General features: G+C 42.0%; 4 protein-coding genes across 8 annotated transcripts; 3 read left to right on the forward strand and 1 right to left on the reverse strand.

The window, feature by feature from the left end:
* The first annotated feature begins 1,615 nt into the window (after nt 1-1,615).
* On the forward strand, nt 1,616-3,812 carry selplg (selectin P ligand). Of its 3 annotated transcripts, none has more exons than XM_034603129.1 (3): nt 1,616-1,886; nt 2,320-3,576; nt 3,615-3,812. In XM_034603129.1, exon 2 carries the CDS (start codon nt 2,338-2,340, stop codon nt 3,562-3,564), a length of 1,227 nt encoding a protein of 408 aa, XP_034459020.1. In that variant the 5' UTR covers nt 1,616-1,886; nt 2,320-2,337; the 3' UTR covers nt 3,565-3,576; nt 3,615-3,812. The 3 variants fall into 3 exon arrangements, with proteins under 3 accessions (XP_034459020.1, XP_034459021.1, XP_034459019.1); XM_034603130.1 differs by having other exon boundaries at nt 2,320-3,570; nt 3,609-3,812; XM_034603128.1 differs by having other exon boundaries at nt 2,320-3,812.
* Nucleotides 3,813-5,463: 1,651 nt separating this feature from the next.
* On the forward strand, nt 5,464-9,636 carry tmem119b (transmembrane protein 119b). 3 transcript variants are annotated; one of them, XM_034603133.1, is made up of 3 exons: nt 5,464-5,678; nt 7,321-8,276; nt 8,322-9,636. In XM_034603133.1, exons 2-3 carry the CDS (start codon nt 7,337-7,339, stop codon nt 8,441-8,443), a joined length of 1,062 nt encoding a protein of 353 aa, XP_034459024.1. In that variant the 5' UTR covers nt 5,464-5,678; nt 7,321-7,336; the 3' UTR covers nt 8,444-9,636. The 3 variants fall into 3 exon arrangements, with proteins under 3 accessions (XP_034459024.1, XP_034459023.1, XP_034459022.1); XM_034603132.1 differs by having other exon boundaries at nt 7,321-8,273; nt 8,304-9,636; XM_034603131.1 differs by having other exon boundaries at nt 5,467-5,678; nt 7,321-9,636.
* LOC117772178 (iron-sulfur cluster assembly scaffold protein IscU-like) lies at nt 9,258-12,395 on the reverse strand. The gene is made up of 5 exons (XM_034603135.1): nt 12,240-12,395; nt 10,486-10,599; nt 10,115-10,225; nt 9,943-10,021; nt 9,258-9,841 (listed from the first exon to the last, which is right to left on the reverse strand). The coding sequence occupies exons 1-5, from the start codon at nt 12,339-12,341 to the stop codon at nt 9,750-9,752; spliced, it is 498 nt and encodes a 165-aa protein (XP_034459026.1). The 5' UTR covers nt 12,342-12,395; the 3' UTR covers nt 9,258-9,749.
* Nucleotides 12,396-13,548: 1,153 nt separating this feature from the next.
* Nucleotides 13,549-15,471, forward strand: LOC117772176 (chemokine-like receptor 1). Its single transcript, XM_034603134.1, has 3 exons — nt 13,549-13,792; nt 13,906-15,002; nt 15,041-15,471. Exon 2 carries the CDS (start codon nt 13,916-13,918, stop codon nt 14,933-14,935), a length of 1,020 nt encoding a protein of 339 aa, XP_034459025.1. The 5' UTR covers nt 13,549-13,792; nt 13,906-13,915; the 3' UTR covers nt 14,936-15,002; nt 15,041-15,471.
* The last annotated feature ends 332 nt before the right edge of the window (nt 15,472-15,803 follow it).

Genomic DNA, 15,803 nt, shown 5'->3' on the forward strand with positions numbered 1-15,803 from the left:
CATTTTTACCTTTTCTTATCTTTTTCTTATCTTGCCTTCTGTCCACACACATCCCTCCGCTGGCATCAGATGTGGATTTGAAATCTCTGAGTTACACAGAGAAGAAACACGGACGTTTCAAGCTGGTAAAATGTGGTAATTCTACTTTTATGGATCTGAATAGTTCTTCCACTGCTGAGGCACATTTGTCTTTTAAGATAAGATAAATCTGTATTGATCCCCATGAGGGAAGTTCAGGTATTACAGCAGCCCGAGTACAGAACTACAACTGTTGTGGATGGAAGAAGAAGAAGAAGAAGAAGGTGGGTACTGGTTACATTACAACTCTGAGACAACATATCATTACTTTAATTATGCATTACTCTTACTGTTATTTATTTGTGTTATAACAAAAATATTATAGTGTATTTATAATATTATTTTATAATATTTTTTTACTGAAAATTGTGAAAAATATCTTCAACTTCAAATAACTCGTCGAAAGATATTTGATTCCAAAATGACTTCATCAATTATCAAAATGACCTAAACTGGTCTCATGTAGCATTCAAGCTATTGCTCATTCATGCCTACATTTCCCAGAATACCTTCAGAGGTGTGGAGGTGTGGTTTTAGTGCATGTAGTTTGTGCTAATGTTGCATCATGTCTCAAACGGAGAGGACCAAATAATAAACACTCAGCTTCAGTTAGTTGTACCTAATAAACTGCTTATTGTACAGTATATAATGCAATAATAATAAACCAAAAAAGTGATATATAACAGTTTGCAGTTTGCAGTTAACACCTGAGTCAAAAGTCACTTTCACAACATGTTTTTGAATATTTTAACACATAACACAACATAGCAACGTTCAAAACACTGAAAACAATTTTCATCTTCCTCTGCAGTTTTTCCACAACCACATCTCAGTGTGACTCATTAGAACAGGAAGTGACGGTTATGATTTTCAGACCAGAGGAACCTTTTTATTTCCTGTCTGTTTGTAACGTGGGAGGCCGAGCATTAGTCGCCTCGCTGTTATGTAACATTCACAACAGCCATGTTGCCAAAACAACACACTTCAGATTGATTGATTGAATAAATGGACTTTCAGGTTGATTGTTTGTAGTTTTATTAGATGTTTGGCAGCGACCAACTCTTTCTCTACATCAGTGGAATCGTTCTCTAATAGAATTCTATTAGTTCAGGTCAGAAAGGTTAAAAAGAGACACAGCTATAACTATAACATAAACATTTTATTCTTATTTGTTTCTGAAGTCACTTTGTAATCTGCTTTTTTGGAGGCAAATAAATATGAAGATGTATTTTTTACTGTGTCTCTTACTGTTGAAATTACAAAATGTTACAGAGAGTATAAAGAGAAAGGGGGAAAAGATATTGTTATTTTTTCCTTTATTATTCTTTCTTTTATTCATGTACCTGTCTGGCAATTCCCCGATGCATTTATATCTATGTTATCTATGTAACATAAGATGAGGAAGGAGAAATTTAATTAAATTAAACCTTGTTTTTTTTTAAATTCTTGACAGATGTTTATCTCTGTGGATAACAAACAGCATTAAAATGTGGCAGCGGAGCAGACATGGAGCTCCATTATATCTTCAGCAATAAAAATAACCTTGTGATATATTTGAGCGTTCAGAAGGAAATGGCAAAGTGTGTAGGGAAGTGTGTGTTTGTATCTGTCAATCTGATAATGTTGCATAGCGCTGTTTTTTTGGGGGGGGTGGTGAACATTTCCTGTTTCTTGTCTCAGGCAGTGCCACAATCTGTCAGCATGTCAGAGCTCTAAGGATCTTTCTTACACAGAGGCTGAAATGAGCTGAAGTCAACTCTGTTTGTTTTTAATCCTCACGTCCATCGATCTGCTTCTCCAGCAGTGAGGTAAGACACATTTAAAAACCTGTGTTCTGTCTGAAGGTCTCTGGTTATGAGGGCTGATGTCTCCTTTAGTGATGCCATCAGATAAAATCACTTTTTAAAAATACGTTTTCTACTCTGCCACCAAAGGAAATACTTGTATTGAGGTTTGTTTACTTCCTACCTTAAACCCTTGTTTAACTCTTAACTTTGACATTTCAGACCTTACACAACTTCAACAACTTCTTCTGTATAGAACGTTTTTTCAGGAAGTTTGAGTTTTACTCCAGAAACTTTGCTGTTCTGTGTGGTGAAAGACTTATGACGGTTTCATCATAAGATGTCACCAGCAGACATATGACACACTGATTTTTCCCCCACAAGTGTCAACTACTCATATCCCCCGGCAGCTTTGTGCATTAGAGCCTGTGAACATGAATCCGTTCTGTCGTTTCAGATCTTTTACTCTACGAGGATGCGTCTCAGCGCGAAGGCCTGTCTGCGTCTGCTATGTGGAATATCTGTTTTGTTTTCTGTGGAGGGGGAGAACACTTCCATCACAGAAACAAGCAGCAAGGCGGCTACTGCTGCACCAAACACGGCAAACATGCTGCTCACCTCTGCACACAATGAATCAGAGACGCAGGCTGCAACCTGGAATCGTTCTGCAACTCACAATCCTGCAGAAGTCATGGCAACAGCTCACACCTCTGTGTCACACACAGCAGAAACAGAGGAGGCAGATGCAAGCAGCTCAAACAGCAGCACGGCCGGTTTGGATGTTGTGACCACAGCAGCAGCAGCAAGAAGCTCAGGTCCACCGATGCTTCATACCCCAACGGCGGTGACCGCAGCTCAGCCTACAGGTGATGCACAACCTCCCCCAAATACGACAATCTCTGAAACGGTGAAACCTACAGAGGATGAGACACAGCGACGATCATCCACCACCTCTACTGACATGACTTCTCCTGAAACGACCTCTGCAACGTCGCTGCGCCTCACGTCCACGACTAAACCTGAGGTTACATCGCGTTTATCTCCCAGCACCACCTCTCAGACGACACACACCATCAGCAGCGCCTCATCTTCTACTGTGACTGTAACAAACCCTGCCACTGAGGTATCTGACCCCACTTCTCTACCTGTCACGACAACAAAGACCCTCACCAGCAGCAGCTCTGAGATTTCAGCCTCGTCGCACTCTCCCACTGAGTCTCCCACCGACGGCTCCTCCATCTCCACCTCCGTCGTCTCCACCAGTCCGGCACGTATCTTTCCCAAGAGGTTGCCAATCCCATCGACCACACCAACTACAGCAAAGACAGCAGCACCTTGTAAAGTCTCAAAAGTCCCACCCAGCACCTCTGAGGTCCAGCCCTGCTCTACCCGCGGCGCGATGAGCCACTGTCTCATCGCCATCGCCTCTCTGGCTGTGCTGGCCTGCATCTTCATCGTCTCTACCGTCATCCTGTGCACCAAGCTGTCATCGAGGAGGTACAAGGTCAGGAGGCCCAAGGAGTCGACTGAGATGATGTGCATCTCTACCCTGCTGCCCGAGGAGGACTTCACCTACACAAGGCACCGCACCCCCATCGCCAACGGCGTCCTGGTGTTCCCCGCTGGCCGAGACAGCGACGAGGAAGGAGGAGACAACGTCACCCTCAGCAGCTTCCTACCAGAAAACGATCGTTATGTTTAGAGACATTTGGCAGACCTGCAGTTTATGGAAGGACTGAGGAATTATTGACCAGTCAAAGCTCTTTACAGTCACAGTCATTCACTTTACGCGACGCTTTTTCGTATCCAGCCCAGACGTTAGGGCCAGTTTGGGCTCCAGCATCTTGCCCAAAAGAAACTTCAGAATGCAACCTGGAGGAGTCAGGGATCGAACCGCCGACCTTCCTCTCTACCTCCTGAGCCAAAGCCGACCTATTAGACTGATCAGGCTGATGTCAGATGTGATCAGCTTGTTGCTGATGTGGAGACAGTTGCTGTTTTAATAATAAACCAATGCTTCCTCTTTGATGTTGGTGGTTAGGCTTCAGTGCAGGCTCCTGCAGGAAGTAGAGACAGAAACCACACACACACACCTTGTTTTATTATCTTACACTGAAGACTGAACACCTGGATGAGGAGCACGATCAAAGATTTAAATTTTCTGAGCCTTGATGGTATTTCACTCAGGAAGACTTGTTTTGTCACACACACTGGTCTCTGGTCCCTGTGAGGTTTTATCATGTGAATGGAGTATTTTATTTTGACTGATGACAAACTGTATGTGTCTCTGAACGTGTGAATGTTTGTTTTGAAATGCAGTTTCTCGGATAATTTATTAAAAGAGCATCGTATTTAATGTTTTAATTCAATGCTTTTTTTTTTCATGGCTCTGTTACTGCCTCATAATTTTTCACAAACTTCCTGGAAAGAATTCTGTAATAAAGAAAAAGGTCAAAAACACTTGGCTGTGTTGAGTTGAGAAAAAAAATTGGAATAAATATAGAGCCTGGAGCTGACATTGGTACAGCATGGGCCGGTCGCCAATTCCTGAACCAGGATTCAAACCAACAACCTTTATGCTCCATTTAAACCTAAACAAAAAGGCAGCCTGGGTAATTGGAGCTGATTATTCTGTAGTTTACCATCTTTTTTTGCTGAAAATTTGTCCAAAATAAAAGCTGAAATGAAAAAAACTTTAAAAAACAGACCAGGGGGAGTTTCATCCCACGTGTCTGTGACCTTAAGTCACTTCCTTTATTTGTGAAAGGCTTCATAAAAGGCTTTTTCTTCCGCCCTGGACTTGATATCATATTCACTTCCCTTCCTGTGAAAAGAAAACAGAGAGTCCTGCATACTTATTAGGGCCATGTTTTATTTTTCTTTGTCATCCTCTCGCCCTTTTTATATTTTGTTTTCTTCATACTCAGCAAAGGGCATCAGAACCAGACACCGGTGACTCTCAGCAGAGCCGAGACGAATGTAAACCTGGAGGATGCCGGACATTCATCTCCTGCTCCTCGGTGACCATATAAAGCTCGACTTGTCTTTGACTGATCACAAACAATGTCCACTTGCCAAAAATGCATCCGCGCATGTACACACACACACGATCACTCACAGGCTCACACTCACACGCTGCGTTGTGTCCCTAAAGTGGTCACACACACACCATGTGAGTTTAATTGCTTGACTCTGAGGAAAAGCACAACCCCCCCCCCCCCCCCCCCTTTCTCCTGGCTGTCCACACAGGAAACATTAACCTCTTCCTGCATTGACCAGTCACTCGTTCAACCCACTCTCAGTCTGACTCCTTCTTTTTTAACCCCGAGAGGTTTTGTTTTAAGTCGTCAGAGGGCCGAGGGGTTAGAGGGGAGGCCAGGCCGCCCATCAGAGCAGGAATCCTGGAGACATGAGAAGTTGCTGATGCTGATGATGTCTGAGCCACAAAGAATTTACTTAAATTGTTGTCGTCTCCGTCCAACACATCCAGTCAGCCACACATAAGGGTGCAGGAGAGGACCCTGCCCCCACAGCACATAATAAACTCCTGCCTGTAACAAGAACAATCTGTGTGCAGGCCGGAGAGCCCAGACTCTCTCGGGGAAACTGAAGAGGGGGAGGAGGAGAGGCAGAAGGAGGGATTTGTCCCTGTGTTGTGTTTTTTTTGCACTATCCAGACAAACCTCCAGCCCTGAAATCTGAAACTGCAGAAGTTGCGTGGGTCGCCGAGCAGTCGTTTCACTGTTAGTTCACTTTTTCCAGACTGGTTTCACTCGTCCTCCCATCAGACGCCAACTGAGACACTTCTTCAGGACAGTGAGTGAGATGTTTTGTCATTGTTTTTTATGTTGCTCTTTCTATCAATTCTTTGAGTATTGCATGGTCAAGCTGAACTGGGCTTTCTTTACATCAGGTGACAGTTTGAAGTGATGTGACAGCATCGTGATGCCTTCACAGGAGCCTCCACACTCCAAGAGCACGGCTATTAAAACTTAAAGGCCATATTTTGAGTCTGTTTTAAACATTAAAATGGACAAAAACAGAATCTAGCTCATTCCTATTCAGTTTATTATTGTTTATTTTTATCTGCCTCCTCCCGTGTGTGTGTGTGTGGGGGAGAGAGATTGCACAGGCATGTGTGGCTGTGTTTATTTGGTCTGGGTTGAGAAGGTGATTAATTTTGGGAGGGAAAAAGGAAAAAGAAAAAGACCATTCCTCCTCCAGATGAGAGCAGTTTCATGTTGCTCCGTGCAGCTCGAACACAGACGCAGCAGAATGAGGATCAAAGTGACACAGATGGAGTAAAAACAAAGTGCTGCACCAGACTGAAGCTGGGTTTAAAGGGTCACTTCAACTATCCACCGATATTTGGCGTTTTATTTAACATTTTTAACTCCGGGTTTCTGTTGTTGTACAGCCTGTGTTTTCAGGACACTTCAGGCCGAGCTGGAATAAATGTATTTAACTTTGTGTTGAATCAAGCTGAGGTTGATCTATGCAGCACATTTGATTCCAGGTGGAGGCACGATGTGCTGCACAATGCATGAGCTACCATGGACGTATAGTGAACTCAAAACTATGTGGAAAGTGCAAAGATAAACGTTAGACACCGATTAAACAAACACGCAAATTAAAAAGTAGGAATATAATATGAAATTATAAAATAATAAGACACCTAGAACCAATAAAAAATAAAATGGTAAATTTAAACCAGCTAACCAGACCATTGAAAGGCTAAAAGTGAGTGTATATACGTTTGTTTTGTTACAGTCCAGTCAAATAATACTGTTCGTAATCTTCATATTACAGCTACATACAAATGATCATATCTACGTCTAAAATGAAGAAACACGTGCTTAGGCTGTAGAGATGTTTTACACAGATGTTTTCACCATATGGATCCTTGCTTCTCCATGTAAATATGAACTAATCCAGGTTTTACGCATCTCATGTTTTACTATTACATTTGAGTTAGTGTCAAAACACTTATTCTTGATATTTCCAGACTCCTCAGAGAATCAGTGATCAAAAATATTCCGTCTGCTGCAGACATTTTAATGCATTTCCCCTTGTTGTGCCTAAAATAATGAAACCCGGATTTGACTCATAATAAGATCCATCTGTAGTTGCGTTTCTGGCGACCATCCCTCTCCGAGCTTAGAGACAGTGGCACAACTTGAAAGATGGATGAAAGATCTTTTTTTTCTCTCTCTTTATCCTGCAACAGACTGAATATGTTTTCCTCCAGATGGTCAGAGGAGTCTCTGAGGATTCTGGAAATACCTTCAGAACAGTGGCGAGCATTGTGAAACAACCTGGGTTTTTCTAAGATCCTTTTCTTTTTCCAGAGAAAACAGATGCTCTGCTCTGAGACTCCAATGTAAAGCCTAAACACGAGATGCACAGACTGTCTTCACATATGGACATTCCAGTCACTGACATTCATTGTTATTTACAGATCCTGTGGGGAAACCATGCTCCCGATGGGCCTTCGTCAGATCGGTGCGTGTGTGGTGTTTTGCCTCAGCGGCGGTTTGGCCACGCCTCTACCTTTTTCCAGTTCTGTGGAGGGAAGTACAGATGAGGAAGACCTCAGTAACTTTGCTTCCTCCCTGCCCACCAGCTACCTTTTCTCCGTGCCCCAAACAACACCTGTTGGCCCCACCCATGTGGAAACTGACTTCCTGAGTCAGGTTGTGAACTTCCTGGAGGAGAACATGCTCCTCATCCTCGTCACAACCTCCTTCATCCTCCTCGTCTTGTTTATCATCTGTGGGGCAATATTCATGAGCCGCAGGCGAAAGGTCAACGCCTACTACCCTTCCTCCTTCCCCTCCAAAATGTACGTGGACCACAGGGACAAAACCGGAGGTGCAAAACCCTTTAATGAAGTGCCAGAGAAACCAGCTCCCGAGCAGGAGAGTGAGCCTGTGGACTCTCACAGGCAGCTCCAGGCCGACATCATGAGGGCCGCCAAGAGGCTGCGGACGCCAAATAAATCTGTAGATGCTGCAGAGGGAAGTGGCAGCAGTCAGAAAGCAGCAGACCACAGTCCTGGAGACAGCTCTAAGACATGTGGCAGCGTCCTGGATCCGCAGCTGCCAAGTTTCCCTGAGGAAAAGGAGCCATGCGAGCTCCTCAACATTGAAGAGGCAGCAGCAGCAGGAGGCAGCACTGAGCTGAGCTGTCCTCCAGAGCAGCCTCATCCAGAGCAGCCACAGCCACAAGGAGATGATCCAGAGCAGCCACAACAACAAGGAGATGATCCAGAGCAGCCACAACCACAAGGAGATGATCCAGAGCAGCCACAACAACAAGGAGATGATCCAGAGCAGCCACAACCAAAAGGAGATGATCCAGAGCAGCCACATCCAGAGGGAAATGATCCAGAGCAGCCACATCCAGAGGGAGATGATCCAGAGCCGCAGCATCCGCATGAAGATGATCCAGAGCAGCCTCATCCAGAGGGAGATGATCCAGAGCAGCGTTTGATTGGCAGGAGTCTGCGGCCCTCCTCTCTGCATATCCACAATGACTCTGCAACGCTTCAGCTGATCGCAGGAGAGAAAACAGCCTTCTGACTCCTCTGAACACTATGAACTGACTCTATTTTCTACCTGAATCCACTTTGAATCCACCAGTGGCAATTCGTCCGTAAAACCTCAACATTATCGACAGATTTATCACTAGATTTGTTTTTTGTCCAGTGAGGGAAAGATGGTGTGCAGCAGAGCTCCCTTGCAACTGGTTCTTATCATTATGGCAGTTTAAAAACATGGTTTACTGTCTTTAATATCTGCTACAAACAATAGTTCCTTTTATGAAGATATGCTTTCGTTGAATTCTTTCAAAATGGCCGCACAGCTAGAGATTGTGGAGTTGGTATGTTCCTCCTGTGTCTCTGTGGGTTTTCTCCAGGTACCCCAGCTTCCTCCCAGAGTCCGATGACATGCTTGATTGACGTTAATTGGAGACTCTAAATGATGTGAGTGTGAGTCGTTGTTTGTCTCTGAGTGACACCCAGCGACCCTTAAAGCAGACAAGTGTTATGGTTAATGGATGGATGGGGGGGTCACTTTAGTAAACATGTAGTCGTATGTGGCCCGTTATCTGTGCTTCAGTGAATAAACATTAACATACTTACAACTTTTTGCAGATAATTTATGATTTAACCACCTTTTAGCATCGGTTTACTTTTATGTAATCACAATAAATTATCAGTACAAGCACAAGCAGTGTTTAGAACAAATGCATTTATTCACGTGATCCACATCCATAACCATCATATTGTGAATTGTGCATAATTAACTAATTTAGATACCTGCGTGTGTCTAACGTGAAAAACATATCTTATTATTCAGGATGTTTCAAGTCATAAATTGCACTCGAAGCAAATGATGATTCAGGATTTTTTTATTGCAGATTTTCACAGAAGCATTGCTAGATACTTATAAATTACAGATAAAACCAGTGGACCCTTTCATGGTTTCTAGCCACGTCGCTTGGTTGCATATATTAAAGGTCAAAGCTTAGGGTGCAGACAGGATACATAATCAGCTCTTAGCTTTAATCAATATCTCCATCACACCTTTCAAGACACTCTCCTCACGCTCGACAATCTTAAAATATTTCACAATCTCAAAAATAAGGCTCAACTTTGTACCAACCGCTCACAACAGTGCTCACATTGTGCGTTTAGGTGACAGGCTAAAAAGGTAAGAGGGCGCAGGGTTGGCCACAGACTAAGCCTGGTGTAACACTGCTACAGAGGGTTGACAATGGTGGACTTGTTATCAACGTATTTGGTGTGTGCGTGTTTCAGTACTGCAGGAAGGTGAACTACAGCTACTTCTCTCCCTGGCAGCAGGAAGCAAGTGGAGGTCGGTTTTAAATGCTGGCCCTGACTGCCTCCTGCTGGTCGTCCTGCTGCTTGAGGCGATAGTCTGCCAGAGCAGCCTTGATGGCATCCTCCGCAAGCACTGAGGAGGAACAGGAAATAAAGGGTGAATATACATATACATGAGTGGAGCAGTTTGGAAAAAAAGAAGACAATCATGAGAAGAATCCACCGAAGACTTACTGGAGCAGTGAAGTTTAACCGGAGGAAGACTGAGCTCTTTGGCAATGTCAGTGTTCTTTATTGTCAAAGCTTCATCCACCTGAAAAAAAAAGAGCAAAAACCTTGCTGGTCAATGAGCGGAAGAATACAAGAAATGGGAAACAAGAGTCATGTCTGTTATGTTATCACTCACAGATTTGCCCTTCACCCACTCGGTGGCCAGAGAGCTGGAGGCTATGGCAGAGCCGCAGCCGAAGGTTTTGAACCTGGCATCCACAATCTTCCCCTGGTCATCCACCTCAATCTATCGAGATGAGAGGATTCATAGTGATCATTTCATTATGAGCCAAGTAATATGTGTTTACCCTAAAATATAACAGGGGAAATGATATATAGCTCTGTTAAACTATTAATCAAAGACTTGAGCCATCTACTTGGTAAAATAAGAATATTTAGTGTTTCAGTGCTCTCTGTGTTGTTCTCCCACTTGTGATTTGTTATTATAATCCAACTCTAAAAGCTCTGCATGTACACAAAAGGCTGGGATCCATCCATCCATGGTACCTGGAGCTTCATCACATCTCCGCAGGCTGGAGCTCCCACCAAACCCGTCCCAACTTTCCTGGAGTTTTTGTCCAGCGAGCCGACGTTTCTCGGGTTCTCATAGTGATCCACCACCTTCAGAGGAAAGAGAGGAAATAATACATCAGAGTGGGGTTTGGGAAATTTTGGAGAGTATATCATAACACTGAAATAAATCAGAAGAGCCCAGACATCAGCAGCATCCTGGAATGTTTGTTTCCCATTCTGATACAATCACAAAATGTCTATAAATCTTGTTTATCGCTGTTATACAACGACGCATTTCCTCCATTGTGTAAGTGACACAGATTAGGACTGGACATCATTGTCCACTACACCAACTCCTGCACCCCCTCTTCCCTCAGTTCCTGCTGAGTCACTCTGACCAGGACAACACGAAGCGGCTTAGTCTGTGTATACGTCATTCAATACAGCAAATTTCATGTGATGTGAGATTTCGGGATGTTTCTCTTTTTGTTCACTGTCAAAACTGACTTTCAGCTTTTTATATTTAATGTTATGACGTAGGAAACTATTTTTTTTTAATTAAATCTTTTTATATTAAAGCTTTTTATTATATTTTCACATCCAAGGGAACACAAACCATCTCTGTTTACAGGCATAAATCCACTCAACCTAAATGTTTGTATGATTCTGATTCCCACAACCCAGACGGTCACGTAACGCAGTGAAACTCTAAATGTGAAAGTTGTGTTAGACAGAAATATGCTGCACTAACAAGAATAAATACACAACTCTCCCACAGGTATTACAGAACACTCACATGTAGTCTTACACAATGTGCACCTTCACCATCCTGACAGCCCTTTAAGCCTATTAATGGGATGTGATTCAGGTCTGAAAGCCGTGGCAGTGGACAGCTGGAGGGCAGATTAGTGACGTTACTTTAGTATTCAACTATCTAACACAACAAATAATGTTTACTTATTTTATTTATTGTGCTGTTTAGTCACATGTATCCGTATCTGTCACACTTTTATATGAAGCTCATTTGGAAGCAGACTTATTCTTAGGCAGCCATGTTCAGGGTAACATTTAATTGAATTCAAAACTAATTGAATACCTTATAGAATATAATTTAGGACCTGTAATACCATTATTGACAAGATCCACATGTTTTCTCAGGCTTTTGAGGGTTTATTCACTTTTTAACCTTTTTTAAACTTGGACTTCTCTTTATGTCTTTTATTATATATCATTTTGATCGACTGGTTGTTTTAAAGATGCTTTTTTAAATAAAGCTGACTTGAGTATTTCACAATCACAGAGGCCAAAATAAAAAATTATGATGGGAAACCAGCCTAAGAGTTATTACATCACCCTGCAATATGCAACAGTAAGGCCTGATGATATAACTGATTAAATCAATGAGAGCTGGACTCAGATAAAAGGTCATAATACAGACAGGTGGATTAATTAACTCGTGTGATTAACTTTCATTCATTTAGGCTCAGAGTCAATTAGATTTAGTTATATAATATTTAATATAATATTTCTCCTTGTTCTGTTTTGTAATAAACAACCCTGCTAGGTGAGCTAGCTTGTTGTGGTTAGCTCCATCGCAGCAGAGCGTTAATAAACACTAACTTCTCAGTGGACGTGTTTGTAAACAAAGGTCAAACCGCAGCCCAACACACACAAACACACAAACTAACAGCACTAACACGCACACACGCAGACACACACAGACCCACACACACGCTGGGTGTCGTTACCTTCTTGTGGTAGCAGCACTGGGTGAAGAACTCCGGGGCAGAGAGCCTGCGGGTGAGCAGAGCCAGAGGACTGAGACACTTGTTCATCACGGTGGTCGCCATGTTGGAGAGCGGAGCAGTAATGACGCAGTTTGGAAGAGAACAGCAGCTCGAGCCCGGAGTGCGCGAGACACACGTCACTGCCAGGGGGGCGGGGTCAACACTGACGACACGTGCGCATGCGCTGTGCAGATAAACAACACAGAGTAAACATCCTCTCATAACTGCAGTGTCCACGTTTTATTACAACCTGCGACTTATAATCACATGTTGTCCTTTACGTCACTTCTACATATTAGTTTTTACTCCATTTTCTTTCCCGACTAACAATCCAGTCTCTGGTGTTTACTTACAACCTATTGTACAATCCCTCCCCTGGTGCTTATAGGGTTATTTTTGTTTCCTATTTTTATAGTTTATATATATATACTTGCACAAATACACCTCAGCAAATTCCTTGTATGTGCTTGGCAATAAAACCAGATTCTGATTCTGATAATATTTGTTATGTTTTACTTATATATCCTTTCATCATAAATACTGCATGCTCCTTATTATTACTTAACTGATGATTATTCCCGACTGCCCTCTGGCTGCTGTAACGCTACAAATTTCCCCTCTGCGGGACTAATAAAGAATTATCTTATCGATATATATATATATTGTGGCGTGCAATATTTTTGTATTTCTATTCTGCAGAGTTAGTACTATCACATTTTATACTTCGGTTGTAGTGATTATGACTCAAATATGGTAAAGTACTTTAAAATATAATTGTGACCAAAATTGCAACCAAAAATTAAAACTTTTGGTTGCAATTTTTTGATTTTGAACATTGTTTTATCTTTACCTTATAAAATTACCTAATATGTCTTCTGGCAATGCTAATAAAAAGAAGTGTCACATATAAGGATCTGTTGAGGTCAGTGCTATTGCATAACTGGATCATGTGATTTTTTTGGGAACTATAGAGAAATGCTTACTAAGGCTATAAACACTTGATGAGGATTTCAGCGCTGTTGGTTAAAGACACAATAGCTACAATTATGGGTAGTGATTCATATTAAAATAGACAGAGTAGATTTTTTCTTTACAAATGATTAATTTGGTTTTAAAAGTAATTATGATATGTGAGTTTAAAGCGGGACTCTATAGACCCTTGGTTAATGAGTCTTTTTGTGTTACTGTGTGAAGGGGATCCCAATGTGAGATTACATCAGTGGGCTGTTGTAAGACTCAACAAACTTTTAGATTTATTTTATCCTCTTTCATAAACCCTCTTAAACTCCTTAAAATGGTGTCACCATCAAACACAAACTATGTTTTCAGTAATGAGTGGCCGTCAGATTAGTTACTAGTTACTAACTTGTTCCATTGAGTAACAATATCTGATTGTTTTCCTCATTTTAGTCAGTAACTCTGCCCAGGAAACAGAAGAGAGAAGTAGCTTCCAGCAGCTCGGTGTTTCAGTAAGAAGACATCAGAACAGTGATCGCTTCCACATTGACACCAACGTGAGTATTTATAACCTGTTTCATCTGATAAACTGAAAGTATTTCCTTGTGCTAAAATAGTAAAACTGCTATAATGTGTTTATGGAAACAAGACTCTTTGCTTAATATTACAGGAAACCCAGCATGGATGTGGATTATAAAGAATATGCCGATTATACTCCAGACAATGAAACTGAGAACGTCAGTCCCCCCACTGCTGAAGTCCTGAATTTCAGCAGCTCTCCTTCTTCGTTGACACATGCTCTAGTGGTATTCAATATCCTTATAACTGTTATTGGCCTCATAGGAAATTCAGTCGTTATCTGGATCTGTGGATGGAAAATGAAAAGAACGGTCATCACCACTTGGTACATCAGTCTGGCAATTTCAAACTTTTTGTTCTGTATATTTCTGCCCCTGGAGGCTTTCTACAGAATAACCTCGCACTGGCCTTTCGGACTGCTCTTGTGCAAGTTCACCTCCTCCGCCCTGTTTCTCAACATGTACAGCAGTGTGTTTCTGCTGGTCCTGATCAGCACTGATCGCTGCGTAATGATTCTATTCCCCGTTTGGTCACATAACCACCGGTCAGTGAAGAAAGCCTTTGGGGTTGTTGTGCTCATGTGGCTCCTTTCTGCGCTCCTAACGCTGCCCTCACTGATCTTCAGACAAACTATAGTGTACGGCTCAGTCACTCAGTGCTACACAAGCTATGTGGACCCCTCCAGACACAAGGCAGTTGTCCTGACTCGATTCATCTGCGGGTTCCTGATTCCGTTCCTAATGATTGTCGTCTGCTGCTCCGTGCTCGGTGTGAAGCTCAAAACTTTGACCGTCAAGTCAACAAAGCCGTACAAAATCATGGTGGCGCTCATCTTGTCGTTTTTCTTCTGCTGGGTCCCCTACCACACCTTTGTTCTTCTGGAGTTGGACTTCAAAGACCACAGCCTGGAGGTTCTTAAAACTGGACTGAAGGTGGGAGCCACGCTGGCCGCAGCAAACTGCTTCATATCCCCAGCTCTGTACGTTTTCGTTGGTAACGACTTTAAACAAACCCTGAAGAGGTCTCTGACATCAAGGATGGAGGAGGCGATGGCTGAGGAATTCCGTACAGCGGGTCTCAATCATTCAAGGTGTAGGTCAATGGAAGTGATCAAAACCTAGGATGGGACTTTGAGAGCGTATTCCGCCGCCAAGGACCAATAGTCTTGATCCGGAATTTTATTGGATCTGCACCAAATTGGACAAACTCAAATTGGATAGATATCATTCCCCTAAATATACCTTTTTGTGTCAGATGATCGGCTATTGGTTTGTTCAAGGCATTAATTTAGTGTCTTTCAACTTTTTAAAGAAAATCTTCAGATTCAGATGATTTTTATTTCTAAGATTTGTTTTATGTCTACAACTGAATTTCTTTTGTGTTATTATGTTTGCAAACAGATTCAAATTGCAACTTAAATAAAGTGGAAGGCAGAAGAATTGAATATAATGAATATGTATAATAAATAAAATATTTAAGCAATTGAATGAAAAACAAAAGGTCTTTTTTTTATCTTATTAGAAATTGATGCATATTGTTTATCGTTCTAACCTATACATTTCAAATATAACCATATGCCAGTATTGGGTTTATTTGTGTATTTGTGTTTAGTAAACTAAATAAAGATATTAAATGTTAATATTTCTATAAAAATTGTGTATTGTGTTCCATCACCACTGACGAGTAGCAGACTTCACTAACTTCACAAAGCATTGAACTACAGCCAGGTTCATCACTTTTTGGGGGGTTTCCTGGAAACATTTTAGTTGTGGTTTTCCCAATTTGCAGCACGTTTCTGTATTTGCATGTGTCGTGACGTTTTGCAGCTCATGTGTCGTGAAATTGAGGAAGTTTTTTTATTTTTTTTATTTGCAATGCCTTGAGCTCTCTCGTTCTCCCTCTTTTGCAGGAGGAACCACAGACTGTGTATAAAGAGGAAGGAACATAAAAATGAAACACCTGCTGTGTGTCACATTGTGAGCGGAATTA

This window comes from Hippoglossus hippoglossus, chromosome 12, assembly GCF_009819705.1.
Source record: "Hippoglossus hippoglossus isolate fHipHip1 chromosome 12, fHipHip1.pri, whole genome shotgun sequence".
NCBI lineage: Eukaryota > Metazoa > Chordata > Actinopteri > Pleuronectiformes > Pleuronectidae > Hippoglossus > Hippoglossus hippoglossus.

Coding starts and splice junctions, on each gene's coding strand:
- LOC117772176 (XM_034603134.1), top strand. CDS start 13,916: ATGGATGTGGATTATAAAGAATATGCCGATTATACTCCAGACAATGAA.
- LOC117772178 (XM_034603135.1), bottom strand. CDS start 12,341: ATGGCGACCACCGTGATGAACAAGTGTCTCAGTCCTCTGGCTCTGCTC. Junction 10,600..12,239: donor AGTGCTGCTACCACAAGAAG/GTAACGACACCC, acceptor TTTCCTCTGAAG/GTGGTGGATCACTATGAGAA. Junction 9,842..9,942: donor GGTTAAACTTCACTGCTCCA/GTAAGTCTTCGG, acceptor GTTCCTCCTCAG/TGCTTGCGGAGGATGCCATC.
- tmem119b (XM_034603131.1), top strand. CDS start 7,337: ATGCTCCCGATGGGCCTTCGTCAGATCGGTGCGTGTGTGGTGTTTTGC.
- selplg (XM_034603128.1), top strand. CDS start 2,338: ATGCGTCTCAGCGCGAAGGCCTGTCTGCGTCTGCTATGTGGAATATCT.